Here is a 14,539-nt window from a genome sequence, read left to right as displayed (position 1 = left end):
ACTCCCCCAGGCCAATAGAATCCTCAGCACATGGTCTCTCTGGGGAAGAGATGAGGACTCCAAAGGGCAGACCAATGACCTTTTTCCATTCTTCCGAAGACATCGATCGGATTAGATTCTCAGGCACAAGGTCCTTCAGGATCTTGGAGACAGTGGCTAGCTGGGACCTGTCATTGTCAAACCGGACCTTGTAGATGAGGCCTGCAAGCTGGATGGTATCCTCCCTGGTGCACTTGTGGAATCCTCGAAGGTACTTGGGCAGTTCCTGGCACACACACAAACACACACACACACACACAGACAATTAAAGTGAGCATTTCCTCTGAACATACTAATGTCTGAAGACTGCCTGGCCCCTCAGGTACTGGTAAGTAGAAGTTTCCATGTGGAGGCCCTTCATGTTCTCGTCATGCTGCTCCCAAACTCTCTGTCTCTCCCTCATTTTCTAACCACTCTCCCATCCTGATAGATAAACGGCAGAGAAATTCATCCACAGAGAGGTATTAGGGCTTCAATATGTCTTTTTTTCCCCAGGAAGATCTGTTCTTTTAAAAAATGCATCTGTGGAGAAGAATGAATTGCCGAGGATAGAATTTCAGCATAGTGCCTAGTACAGTGCTCCCTTCTGTTACTGGGAATGAGACCAAATTGTCCCCATCCCTAAATTGATTGGCCCCAAAGACAGTTTCAGCTAGTTGTAGCTCAGCTGTGAACATTTCTGTGCTTATGTGTGTGAATGTGAGTTTCTCTGCCTCCTTTAGTATGACACAGTGAAAGTGATACATCAGATAGAGTGCTGGATCTGGAGTCAGGAAAACTCTACTCGCCAAGTTCAAATCTAGTCTCAGATACTTCTTAGCTGTGTGACCCTGGGCAAGTCACTTAACCCTATTTGCCTCAGTTTCTTAATCTGTTAAATGTGGTGCAAATAGTCTTGCAGGCTTTGCTGCAGAGCTCTTCTGTCAGTTGATAAAAGGGTTTAGAATCTTGGGAAAGTCAGTTGGCCCTGGGAACTCGTGAAGAGAATCAGAGTCAATCTGAGCTCCTTCTTTGGATTGAAACCTGGCCTATGTTTTGCAGCTTTTCCTTTAAAATTGTTAATTTAGCTAATTCCTTTGAATCTCCCTAGCCTACCTTATTCCCACCTTCATTTTCCCTACCTGAATGTCTGAGAAGTTTTGAAAGGAGAGTAGATCTGAGTGTTAGTTTCAAATCTTGATAGTTTAGTCAAATAGGGCTTACCTTTGTTACAAACTTATCTATTGAATCATTGTATCCAACTTTCCTACCCCTTTTGCCTACAAACCCTTTCGGGGCTGAGTAGGCTGGTCCCTACTCAGTCTTACATTCCTGTCTCCTTTCCCCCACCTGAAGCTTTCTCTAGACAGCTGTTAGGGTTACCTAATATCCTCTATCCTTTCCAATCAACCCTGGAAAAACAATAAACCCCGTTTGTCTTTAATGAAAACCCCTTGGCTACTTCATTAGTTGATTAATAAGAGAGGGAGGAGGAGAGAGAGGAATAACATTCTCTCTGGGTTTTGAGGGAAGCTGAAGGTATCCATTTTGGAGGAAGTGTAACTTCAATACTTCCTCTAGTCCCTTCCTTAGTGAACCTGTGAAACTGACTAGAATTGTCTAGTCAGTTTCAAGCTGTTCTTGGCTGGCTCAAACCTTGCTCCATAAAAGTGTCCCTTTTACTTGAAGGGCTCAGTCTGTTTCCCTTCAGTGTTTTGTCTCTAACCTGAGTATCCAGTCTGTGTTTCCCTGCTGCTGTTGCCTGCCTTAGATTAACTCATCCTCTCCCTTGCAACTCTTTATACCTCAGTGTTTATATTCCCAAAACTCAGACATTCCCTTACTTCTCCTTTCACCTCAACTACCAACCTTCACCATTGTACCTTCCTCATCCACTTTACTGCCTTAGGAATTCACAAACCCCTATCCACAGTGCCTATCCTCAATTCCAACCATACCTCTGCCTTAATTTCCCTACTACCTAGCATATTCCCTTGATTACCTCCAGCCTTTGATCCCTTGCCTTGCCTTATTCCCTATTCCAACCAGCTACTACCTATAGCCTAATCCCCTTATTATCTCCCTGCAATATTCCCTTATTACATCCTGAAATTCCCTTATTACATAAATGAGCTGGAGAAGGAAATGGCAAACCATTCCAGTATTTTTGCCAAGAAAACTCCAAATGGGGTCACAAAGACAAGACTAGAATAACTGAACAACAACAAAAAAGCTAAATTGTTTGGTTTAGAATTCAGTTCTTGGCTTACAACTCACATATTATTCAAGTCTCAATGTAGTATGGGCTTGGTGGCCTCTGAGAAGCACATGGTCTGAGTATTAGTAGCCTTGGTTCCTAGCCCTGGCTCTGTCATTATTAGCTATGTGAAATTGGGAAAGTTCCTTCATCTCTCTGGTCCTCAGTTTTTCTACATGTAAAATATTATGGAACTGGGCTAGATGATCCTTAATTCTAATATTCCATGATCTATAATATTCCATGCTCATTCCAGCCTCAGTTTACACTAGAATTTCCCATCTAGAATGCTTCTCCTGTGCCCTCCCCTATCTTCTTTCTACTTGTCCAAATAATACCCATCCTTTAAAGCCAGTTAAATAGTTTCTTTTCTCTCTCTTTTTTTCTTTAGCCTCTAAAATATTGTCTGAACATAAAAAGTGTTTAATAAAGGCTTGTTAAATGAATAAATCAATCAAGTCCAGCCTCCTCCCTGAAGTTTTCCCAGATTCCTCCAGCCACTGGTTCTTTCTCTCTCCTCTGGAGTCCTATATGGGCCAGGGCAGGCTGCCAGGCAGTCCTTTTACCTGATGATAGTGAAGGATAATGTCAGCATTCAAGTCTTTTCCAGGGAAGACGTTCAGCCAGAGTTTTCTCATGAAGTACACATGGTAAGTCAGGGTTACTGTTGTTGCCCCTAAGTGAATAAGGTTATAGTCATGAGCCAAGGGTCAAGGTCTTGCTGAGGCAGGCAGCCTCCTTAGGTCCAGGGCTCTAAGCAAGGTTCAGCTCAGTGGGTGCCCATCCATCCCTTTAGGACCTGCTACATCCTCTTAGACTTGGTTTCATTGAAAGCCCCTTCTCCCTCTATTCCCATACCTAGTCTTTTTCAGCTCCCATGACATCAATTTCCTTATCCTCCCTTCCCCGAAAGGGCCATATAGCTTATGGTTATTTTAATTAAAAAATCTTTACCTTCTGTCTTAGACTCAATACTGTTTATTGGTTCTAAGACAGAAGAGCAGTATGGGCTAGGCAATGACTTGCCCAGGGTCACACAGCTGGGAAGTGTCTGAGGGTAGATTTGAACCCATCTCTAGTTCTGGCTCTCAATCCATTGAACCATATCACTGCCCCCATGTTTATTTTTTGGGTTTGAAAATTGAAGTTGTATTTTAAGATCATTCAAGTCCTACCTTCACTGAGTCATAGATTTAGAGATGGAAATGACCCTGAAGGCCATCTAGTCCAATACCCTTCCCTTCCACTCTCCATCTTACAGCTGAAGAAACTAAAGTCCTGGGAGATTCAGCAATTTAGCTAAAAAAATCACACAAGTAGGAGGGAGTGAAGTCAAGATTTGGATCCAGGTCTTCAGACTTCAAAATCTATCACTCCAGCTCTGCATTTTCTTCTCTGACCATCCTGGCTCACACTGATTTCTCCCTACCCAAAAATCTCCAAGCACTGACTGTCTGTCCCATTCCTATGGCACTTGGCATATACAGCTCTAACTGGGTGGTACAGAGAGTAGAAGGCAGGACCTGAAGTCTGGAAGACTCATCGTCCTGAGTTCAAACCCTGGGCAAGTCACTGAACGCTGTTTGCCTCAGTTTCCTCATTTGTAAAATGATCTGAAGAAGGAAATGGCCAACCACTCTGGAATCTTTGCCAAGAAAACCCCAAATGGGGTCACAAAGAATCAGATAGGACTGAACAAAACATCTGTGGTAGATGTGTGGATGTACCTATTTATTGGTGTGTAGGTATGTTTTCACAACAATATCATGAACTCCTTTAAGACAAGGATCAAGCCTTCTTCTGTGTGTATGGCATCACTTAGCACAGGTTGAGTATTTCGTGGGTGATCAATGATTCTTCACAGAATCACAACACTGGAAGGTACCTTAGAGGTCAATTAGTGCAGCCGGTACTTGAAACACGTTGACTAACTGATTACCAAAGTTGCTCCCTGTGTCTCTTGCATCTATGGGGGAGTCCCTAGAGCAGTGATGGGCAAACTATGGCTGCGGGCCAGATGCGGCCCCCTGAAATGTTTTATCTAGCCTTGTGACATTATTTTTAATCTGACAAATACAATGAGTAGGATACAATACAATGAAACTTTGAAAGAGTTGCCTTAGAAACAGACTGGCAGATGAGCATTTCCTTTCCTTTGGCCCCCTCTTTAAAAAAGTTTGCCCATCACTGCCCTAGAGAATCTTGTTCCCACTCTGTCCACCCACTTCCATAAAAGCCCCTGAAGGCTTAGTAAGAGCAGTCTAAGAGGTGAAAACAGGGGTTAAACACTTGAGGTAATTGCAGTCTTGAAGATCTTTTTCACTACTCCACCAATCAGTCAAGAAGAAAAAAAAGTCATTTTCTTCCTCCTCTCAAAAGCTACTTATATGCACATTGATTAGATCCACTTACAACTATACACACCAACAGGCTAAACTCTTGCTACCTAAGCCATTTCCATCATTGAATCTGCAATTAGGGAACAGGTTTCCCAGCTTTCCTCTGGATACTGGCCCAGAAAACCCTTGTGGTCCTAAATAGTGATCCTAAATAGTGCTGTGTGACCTTGGGAAAGTCACTTGTGTTCACTTACACTTTTGAAATCAGTAAAATTAGGGAATCAGAACAAATACTCTCAAAGGTCCCTTTGAACTCCAAAATGTTGGCTTCAAGGATTCTATTTAATATCTCCTTTACTCTCAGGATGGAAATCTTGTGATTTCTACCCTCCACTTCTCTTTACCTTCTTTTGTTGGTTTGGTCTTTCTAATCCAGTCAGACACCTGCCTTAAGGAGTCAAAGAAGAAATCTGTTTCTTTTTGGCTGATGACCTGGAAGAGGAGATCAAGTGTGAGAATAGTTGGCAGCAACAAACAATGCAGACCTCCAGGTGGCTCCATTTTGAGGAATAAGAGCAGAAAGGCTTATATGAATATATGTGATTTTCTTCAGTAGAGTATAAGCTATTTAAGGGCAGGAGCTATTTTTGGTTTTATGTTCATATAGACCTAACATGGTGCCTGGCACACAGTAGGTGCTTAACAAATAAATCCTTATTGATTGATTGGCTAGGTGGTTCCTGTTCAGAGGAGGTTAATCAGGGTGGTGAGAAGATTAGTATTTTATCATTCAAAGATTTATTGAAGAGACTTCTTCTGAAGAAAAGAATATTGGGGGGCAGTTATGAGAGACCTGTCTTAAAGTATTTAATGATCTATCACACAGAACAAGGATTGTTAATTAAACTTAACATGAATAGCCCTTAAGGACAAAACCAGTAGCAATAAAAGTAAGTCAAAGGAAGGAAGATGATTTAAAAATAATAATTTGATGCATCTATAAGCTCTCAGATATGGGTATGTCCTTCAGTAGTAGAGATAGCAATTTATTCATGTCTTCTTGATCTGTGAAACTATGGTGTACATCCATGATACTCCATGAGGACCAACCCAAGGTTCTGAGGCTCTTCCTATTTCTTAGATACCATTGGAGCACACTAGATGCACAAGCCTTATCCACTTCTTTTTCCAGTCATTTGTTTCTTTGATATCTTTTCACTGCTTTTTTTGCATGCTTTGGTCTAGATAACATGTTATAGTTAATTGACAAACCATTATACACCTCTCCATTTGCTTCTTGTGGGACTCAACTTTAATTCTTTGTAGATTGTGGCACTGAATTACTCAGTCAAACAACAGCACTGGAAGAACATGTTAAAAGGACAAGCTTCTCAACAAACTGGAAAAAAATCTTTATAACAAAAACCTCTGATAAGGGTCTAATTATTCAAATCTAAATCAAGTGTACAAAAAATCAAACTATTCCCCAATTGATAAATGGGCAAGGGACATGAATAGGCAATTTTCAGATAAAGAAATCAAAACTATCAATAAACACATGAAAAGGTGCTCTAAATTTCTAATAATTAGGGAAGTGCAAATCAAAACAACTCTGAGGTCCCACCTCATACCTAGCAGATTGGCTAAAATGACAGCAGGGGAGAGTAATGAATGTTGGAGGGGATGTGGCAAAATTGGGACATTAATGCACTGCTGGTGGAGTTGTGAATTGATCCAACCATTCTGCATGGCAATTTGGAACTATGCCCAAAGAGCATTAAAAGATTGCCTGCCCTTCGATCCAGCCATACTACTGTTGGGATTATACCCCAAAGAGATCATAAGGAAAAAACGTGTACAAAAATGTTTATAGCCACACTCTTTGTGGGGGCAAAACAAAACAAAACAAAACAAATTTTAAAAAAAACACTGGAAAACGAGGGTATGCCCTTCAATTGGGGGAATGCCTAAACAAATTGTGGTATCTGTTGGTGATGGAATACTATTGTGCACAAAGGAATAATGAACTGGAGGAATTCCATGTGAACTAGAAAGACCTCCAGGAATTGATGCAGAATGAAAGGAGCAGAACCAGGAGAACATTGTACACAGAGACTGATACACTGTGGTAAAATAGAATATAATGGACTTCTCTACTAGCAAGAATGCAGTGATCCAGAACAATTCTGAGGAACTTATGAGAAAGAACGCTACCCACATCCAGAGGAAGAACTAAAGGAGTAGAAACACAGAAGAAAAACAACTGCCTGACCACATGGGTGAATGGGGATATTATTAGGGATATTAACTCAAAATGAGCACCCTAGTGCAACTATCAATAATATGGAAATGGGTCTTGATCAATGACACATGTAAAACCCAGTGGAATTGTGCATCAGCTATGGGAGGGGGTGGGATGAGGGGAGGGATAGAACATGAATCCTGTAATCATGGAAAAATGTTCTAAATTAATTAATTAAATAAAAGTATTTTAAAAAATAAAAAAGTAAAAAGACAAACTTCTGTTTCAAGAGGAAGCTTGGGGAATCTTTAAAGTACTATGAAATTTTCCATAACAATTCTTCCTACTAAACTGTAGACCCATCTGAGGTGTTTTTCCCATATATATACTAAATAGTCAACTGTTCAATAGACATTCTTCATCACGTGGTTTTACATGTACAGATAGTTAGGCCAAGCTCTTGAGTGATTATGGGTCTTGTTAGGAGGCTCTCCAATCTTTCAGGATTTGAGGTAATCAGCAAGATGTATTTACCACCAGAAGCATCAGGAAATTCCTATTCAACTTTGACACTATACTGGACTTCTCTGCCATCAGTAATAAACACCTTTGGCCAGGGTATGGTCTTTTTTTGGTGGGGAAGAGATCCACTGTGGTCACCAACTCAATTGTAAGCTCGGCTAGAGTAAGTTGTGTCCCCCTTTCCTAAACCCAAAGTTTTTCATCCCTCCTGAACACAAATCTTTCCCCACAATTACCTACTGCCATTGTTATGGTCATACCTTGTCTGAAATCTTGACAAATAGGCTACAACCCTCCCAGGAGTTTAGTTGTAGGTGAGTGCTGATGTTTTGACACAGGTCCTGAACCTTCGTGTTGGTCCCAACTTCAAATACCTGAAAGAAGCAGAGTCTTCAGTTATAGGGGAAAGGTTGATCTTCCCTGGGGTAGGACTAGAATGGAGTACAGGAGAAAATAAGGAAGTCCAGTCACTGGCTAAGAAGGGAAATGGCCAAGAGGTAGAAGAACCAGAAGAGTCTCTCTAATGTGGAAATATCTGGGAAGATGGGAGTTTTTTCTCTGCTCTTTCCATAGGCACTCGAGAGAGGTTAGGGTATTTTCTCTGCAGTGAGGATGTGAAGAAAACAAGTCAGGGTTATAATTCATGATCCTTTATATTCTTTTTTTTTTTAACCCTTACTTTCTGTCTTAGTAACAACTCTAAGACAGAAGGGTAAGGGCTAGGCAAGCACGACTGAGTGATTTGCCCAAGCTAGATTTGAATCCAGGCCCTCTTGATTCTAAGCCTGGCATTCTAGCCACTGTGTTGCCTATAGTTGTCCTAGTCCTTCATATTCTTTACAGCTAGAGGGGGCATCCTCTCATCCAATTCCCTTCAATTCACATACCAAGAAACTAAGGCAAGAGAGTGACCAGGATAGTAGTAGAGCTGGGATTAGAACTTAAGTCCTCTGACTGTTAAGTCTTATGTTCTTTCCATTACATTCCTTCCTCAGAGCACCAGATTCGGCATCCAAAATCCTTGGTTTGAACCCTAGTTTTGCCCTTTACAACTTGTCTCTGGAGCTTCTGGGGCTTCATTTTCCTCTATAAGGAGGTAAGATTAGTCAACTTTTAAGGTGACTTCCAGCTCTGAATCTATGACCTTCTCATCCTTTGAAAGCTCAAGGACTAGGACAGGTAAAAAATACTTAAATTACAGCCATCTTGTCATTATCGAAGGGCCAGTGGTTTACTTAGTAGCCTCTCTCACCCCTACCCTTCTCTCTTTCTCCTTCTTCTACTTGTCTCTTTGTTTTTGGCCCTTTCGTTTTTTATGAAATTTTCATTTTCTATGACCTCTCCCCGCAAATGGGGCAGTGCTAGATACAGGAGGTGACCCTCCAATACCATCTATTTTACTACTGTGATAAAGTGTAAGAATCTCTAGTACACCACGTGGTGTCAGACACACAGCAAGGGATTAATAAATACTCATTGAAATAAGCAAAATTGTTGGAATAGGAGTCAGTTTTGGGTTTTAGTAATGACTCTTCTTTTAATTTTCAGTATAACTCAAAAGTGGAGTATCTAAATGGTTTGTGCCTCAACTTATCCACCTATAAAATGGGAATATTAATTCCTACCCTATTTACCTCACAAGGTGGGATAGTGAAGATCAAATGAAATTAAGCAAAATATAATGTGCTAACTTTTGAAGATAAATTTGGAAACACAGAGAGATGAGAAAATGTCCCTCTTGCTCACCTTTACAGAGGTGAGAGACTAGAAATGTGAGAGACATTTCATATATTGTCAGATTTAACTGATATGCTCACAAATTTAACTGGACTGCTTTTTCTCCCTCTCTCTCTCTTTTATATTCTTTGTTACGGGAGAAGCTCCCTGGGTAGGGATGAAAAAAGGGACATATTTGGAAATGAAGGTGACATAAATCAAAAGGCATCTGTAAAATTTTTTTAAAAACGAATGGCAAAAAAATGAGTTTAAGAGTTTCTCTCTTCTTTACCATTTTTGGTTTTATTAGTTCAGAGAAGGTTAGCTAGGACATTATTCTTCAAAACTCATAGATTCATGCCTTTTCAGGAGTTAGGCTAGCAATCCTCATGGGTGTGATTGTCCCAGATCATACCCGATACGTAGTCGATTGTTAAATTTTCAGTGCAAGCATTTACACCTTAGATCTTAGCAAATGCTACAAATCAGAGCTTGACTTATTGTTTTATTGATTGTCTAGACCAGTAATTCCCAAAGTGGATGTTACTGCCCCCTGGTGGGTGCCGCAGCGATCCAGGGAAGCGGTGATGGCCGCAGGTGCATTTATCTTTCCTATTAATTACTATTAAAATTTTAAAAATTAATTTCCAGGGGGCTAAGTAATATTTTTCTGGAAAGGGGGAGGTAGGCCAAAAAAAGTTTGGGAACCACTGGTCTAGACTTACAAAAGTGATACTGTTAATAATGCATATAAATGCAAATAAAAGTGTGTCATGGGTACATTTTTCCCCTGCAGAGACAGCTAAGTATTCTCAAGCACATCACCGGTAACATCCAGCCTTTGGCAGACCCAAGTTCAGGAACCCATGCTCAGACAGAGGCTCCTGGAGAAGCTGAAGCCTGGAACTCTTACCTCATTTGTGTCATTGGGGAAGTAAACCTTGTGACAGATTCTGGTGATGTTTTGCTGAATGGCCTCCACCTCCACATGGTGAGGGGGATACTTTCGGGGGTTGACCCTAGAAAAGAATACCCCAAAGAGTTTGGCCAAGATCAGGATCTAAAGTACTTTGTTAGTTTGATAGTTAGCTTATAGAGTTAATAAAGCTGAAATTCCAGATTCAGTCCCTGAGTGGGCCAACTTGTCTTGCTCAGGGCCCCCAGCCGGTCCCCATGGCCCTAGCTAAGCAACTACGAGCCTGTGTGTGCTGTTGGTCATAGAAGGATGACAGTGAGAGTGAACCATCCATCCCTACTAATGAAAGCACAATTCTACACTCATTACTCTTTTGTGTTTATTCTACGATCCGGACAAATTGCTGTTCTCATTTGCAATATTCCATCTAAGCAGCTAGGAGACACAGTGGAGAGAGTGTTATGCTTGGCTTTGGGAAGAACTGAGCTCAGATCCTGCAATCTCAAGACCTGTGATCTGGGCAAGCCATTTAAATTGCCTCACTCTCCCCATCTGTAAAATGGAGATAATAAAGCGGCAACCACCCAGAGATATTATGAGGATAAAATGATACTATTTGTAAGGCTTTTTTGTGAATCTTAAAATATCATATAAATATATATTTACATGTATATAAATATATAAAAATAAATTATGTAATAAATTAGGATTATCATTAATTAATTTTCTGTTTCTTCTGTCCTCTCTATCTCTTATGCCTAGGACACACTCCCCTTTTCACATCTCCTAGACTGAAGAATACTTTGATGTTCAGCTCAAGGCTACTTCTTTCATGAGGCCTCTCCTAATTTCCTCAATTGCTGAAGTCTTTCCACCCAACAGGAATGACTTGGTATATATTTTGTACTTTCTCATCTCTGTTTGTGTTGTTTAGCTCCCATAGAATGTAAGCTCTGTGAGGTCAAGGCCTGCTTCATTTTTGTCTGCGACCTTAGTGCTTAGCACACAACTGACCCTTAATCCTTGCTTGCTGAATAAGTGGGTTTTCCTAAGGATTGGCTCTCCCTGGGGACCAAGCCCCCATTACACAATGAAGGAGAGAATGCTTCTCTGTTGTTTATTGGCTGCCCGAATGCCCGACTGCCTGCTGGGCCGTATGATTCCAAAGTTATTAAGGATATTTGGAAATCAAACAGATTTTAATCCAAACCTTTTGGAGCTCCTCATTGGTAGAAGGTAGGCTTTGGCTAAAACTGGAGCTATTATTCCCATTTACAATATTCCATCTAAGTATCTAGAAAGCACAGTGAATAATGTTGGACCTGGAGTCAGGTATTTCTGAGTTCAGATCCTGCTTCAGGACCCTAACTGTGTGACTTTGGGCACGTCACTTAACTTCTGTTTGCCTCACTCTCTTCATCTGTAAAATGGAGATAATAATGGCATCTACTGGGGGCAGCTGGGTAACTCAGTGGATTGAGAGCCAGGCCCAGAGATGGGAGGTCACAGATTCAAATCTGCCCTCAGACACTTCGAGCTGTGTGACCCTGGGCAAGTCACTTGACCCCCATTGCCCACCCTTACCACTCTTCTGCCTTGGAGCCAATACACAGTATTGACTCCAAGATGGAAGGTAAAGGTTTTTTGTTGTTGTTGTTGTTGTTGTTGTTGTTGTTTTTAAATAATGGCATCTACTTCCCAGAGATGTTGTGAGCATAAGTTACTTAGGCCTCAGATTTACAGATGAGGAGGTGGAACTAGGTGGCTTCCAAGACTCTTTCTGGATCTAAATCTCTGACCCAATGACACTTTCTCTTTCTACATTACACGATGGAAGCCATGTCAGATTGAGAACCAGGAGTCAAGTTGTAGTCCTAACTCGAGAACAAACTAGCAATCTGGCCCTAGATAAATCACTTTATCCCTTTGAGCCTCAGTTTCCTGTAAATTGAGGGTGTTGGCTGTATGATCTCTGAGGCCCTTTTGAATGCTTTCCTAGCATCCTAGCATCTGTGTTGCTTTTTCCTAGAAAAGAAGACAAAAACTGGAATGTGCCATGTTTGGGGCTACTCTCCAGCTAGAGCCGTCCTTGGCCCTCCCCATCCTGTGTCGTCCAGGGAAGGTTTCCCAGCTCAATCCCTAAACAAAGGATTCATTCTACCATGGGACAGTAAATTTCATTGCTGGGCAGCCAGGCTGTGCTTTTTAAGGAGCACCATGGAAGTCCTGGGAGCTTGTCTGGAATCTGTCTCAAGGTCAGGTTTGTTTGGCCCAAATGTTTCCACCTTCTTGCTCTTGGCTTAGAAAGGAGCAAACAACTGCGAGTGGCAGTGGTCTCAGGGCCAAGGTCAGGACTAAGGAAGGGCAAAGTAGATCCTTAGAGAGGTGTCATGAAGGATACTTTTTAATACCAATTTTCGTAAATGCATATTTTCCGTGTGTTTCTGTGGCATGTAGGATTTATTCTGTGAGGATTAAGCAGCATTGAAGATTCAAAGTCTTTGGTGGAGTCACACAGGGGGTCAGGATATCAGGGCAATTTTCCATCCTTATTCAGAGTATATAAATACTTAATTTTGTCCCTGGTTCTTTTTAGGGGGACCTGGAAGCCATCTCATCCCCTTTGCATTATGGTCTTGTGTAGAAAATCTCTTTCACCATGGAATAGTGAAAAGAGACTCAATTTGGAGTCAGATCTGTGTGATTTTAACCAAGTCATTTACCCTTGCTAGGTCTCAGTTTCCCTTTCTATAAAATAAGGGGAACAATGCAATCTTAAAGTCCCTTTCAATTCCAAATCCTCTGATCTTCAATTGCTTTGCTCATTTTCCTGTCTCTGAGCAAGCTTCTAAACCCTTCTGGATGATAGAGAAAAGTAGGGTATCTGCCTTTATACCTTCCTACCAATATTTCCAGGGTCGGAAAGTTAACTCTTCTATTTGGAGTTTGAAAACTCTTCTCTTTAGGGTATTCCTCCAGCTACAACTTCTCTCCATGCCCTCGTGGGTCTCTGTGCACTGACTTGTCCCTTAGGGGCGTCTCATGCTGCTTCTCCAGCTCCAGATTCCCTCTAGCAGCTTTGGCTCAGGCATATTGTTTTTCTTTCTCAATGTTCAGACTAAAGATATGGGGGCAATTGCAAGAGAAAGAAACCCAACTTGGCCACTGTCCTGGTTCCAGCAGTCAGATCAGTGATTGTGGATGGAGATGCTTTGAGAACTATTTGGAGTAAAGCCCTCTTGGCTATGTGCCATGTGTGCATCCGGCTAGAGTCTGATGCCAAATAGTCTGAAATGAGGGAGGTCTGTACACTGTCATCTTTGGCGAGTGAGGGAAGGATGCTAATTTCCTGAGCTAGGAAAGGATTAGGAGACCACTGTGGAGTCCATTTTCTCTGTCTAAAGACCAGAAAATCCTGGAGGTCATAGTTTAACTTTACTCCTCAGATCTCAGGCTTTCTCCCTCCTGATTCACTCACAGAGACTCCTAGAGGAGACAGCCCTAGTCAGGACACAGTCACTCCTGTGTCCTCAGTGAGGGCCTCTCTGGGTTGCTGCCCACATCTGGATGGAGGAGAGACACCCTATTCTCTTTGAACCCCACTTACAGGACCCCAGAAAGTTTTAAGAGAGAGGGGGAGGAGGAGATGGAGAGGAAGAAAGAATTAACTATGTTGGAAAAAGTTGGCGTGCATTTATTAAGCACCTACTCTATGCCAGGCACTGTGCTAAGCATTAGCCCCACCAAAAAAAAAAGGCAAAAAACTAACCCTGGGGGCAGCTCCCCTGTTCAGTAGAGAGACAGTCAAGCCTAGAGAAGAGAGGTCCAGAGTTCAAATCCAGCCTCAGATTTGTGTGTGACCCAATTGCTTAGCCCTCACCACTCTTCTACCTTGGAACCAATACTTAGTACGAGACAGATGGTAAGCTTTTTTTTTTTTTTAAGGAAAAACAAAAAAAAAATCTCTGTTTATAAAGTGCTCATAGTCTAATGATAGAGCCAATATGCAAAAAACTATGTACAAACAAACTCTATATACAGGATAAATTGGAGATAATCCCAGAAGGAATGCATCAGAATGAAGAGGGATCAGGATGAAGATGAAATTTTAGCTGGGCTTGTAGGAACCCAAGTAACTCAGAAGACAGAGGAATAGCAGAAGAGTATTCTAGGCAAGGGGATAACTAGCAAAAATGCCTTGAGTTTGGAGATGGAGTGTCTTGTGTGAGACAGCAACAAAACCAGTGTCACTGACCAAAGTCTATTTGGAGCAAAGCAAGGTAGAGGAAGACTGGAAAAGGGGAAGGGGCCAAACCATGAAGAGCTTTAAAAGACAAACCAAAAATGTTATATTTAATCCTGGAGGTGAGAGGAAGCTACCAGAGTTTATTGAATAGTTAAGGGACATGGTAAGATCTATGCTTCAGGAAAACCATTTTGACAGCTGGGTGGAGGATGGACTAGTGTCAGGGGAGAAAACCGAGTCAGAAACAAAACAGGGTTTTGTAATTGTCCAGGTAGGAGGTGCT

General features: G+C 41.6%; 1 protein-coding gene across 1 annotated transcript in view; it reads right to left on the bottom strand.

The window, feature by feature from the left end:
* The window catches only part of MYO7B (myosin VIIB), a 155,604-nt gene that overhangs the window by 7,507 nt on the left and 133,558 nt on the right, over nucleotides 1-14,539 (bottom strand). Inside the window, exons 38-42 of the mRNA XM_044669144.1 lie at nucleotides 10,008-10,113; nucleotides 7,639-7,752; nucleotides 5,019-5,106; nucleotides 2,842-2,951; nucleotides 80-265 (exon numbers count right to left, since the gene is read on the bottom strand). Coding sequence (XP_044525079.1) covers nucleotides 80-265; nucleotides 2,842-2,951; nucleotides 5,019-5,106; nucleotides 7,639-7,752; nucleotides 10,008-10,113 — 604 coding nt within the window. The remainder of the gene's footprint in view (nucleotides 1-79; nucleotides 266-2,841; nucleotides 2,952-5,018; nucleotides 5,107-7,638; nucleotides 7,753-10,007; nucleotides 10,114-14,539) is intronic.

Source organism: Gracilinanus agilis, chromosome 3 (assembly GCF_016433145.1).
Source record: "Gracilinanus agilis isolate LMUSP501 chromosome 3, AgileGrace, whole genome shotgun sequence".
NCBI classification, from domain to species: domain Eukaryota; kingdom Metazoa; phylum Chordata; class Mammalia; order Didelphimorphia; family Didelphidae; genus Gracilinanus; species Gracilinanus agilis.
This window is presented reverse-complemented; position numbering and strand designations above follow the sequence as displayed.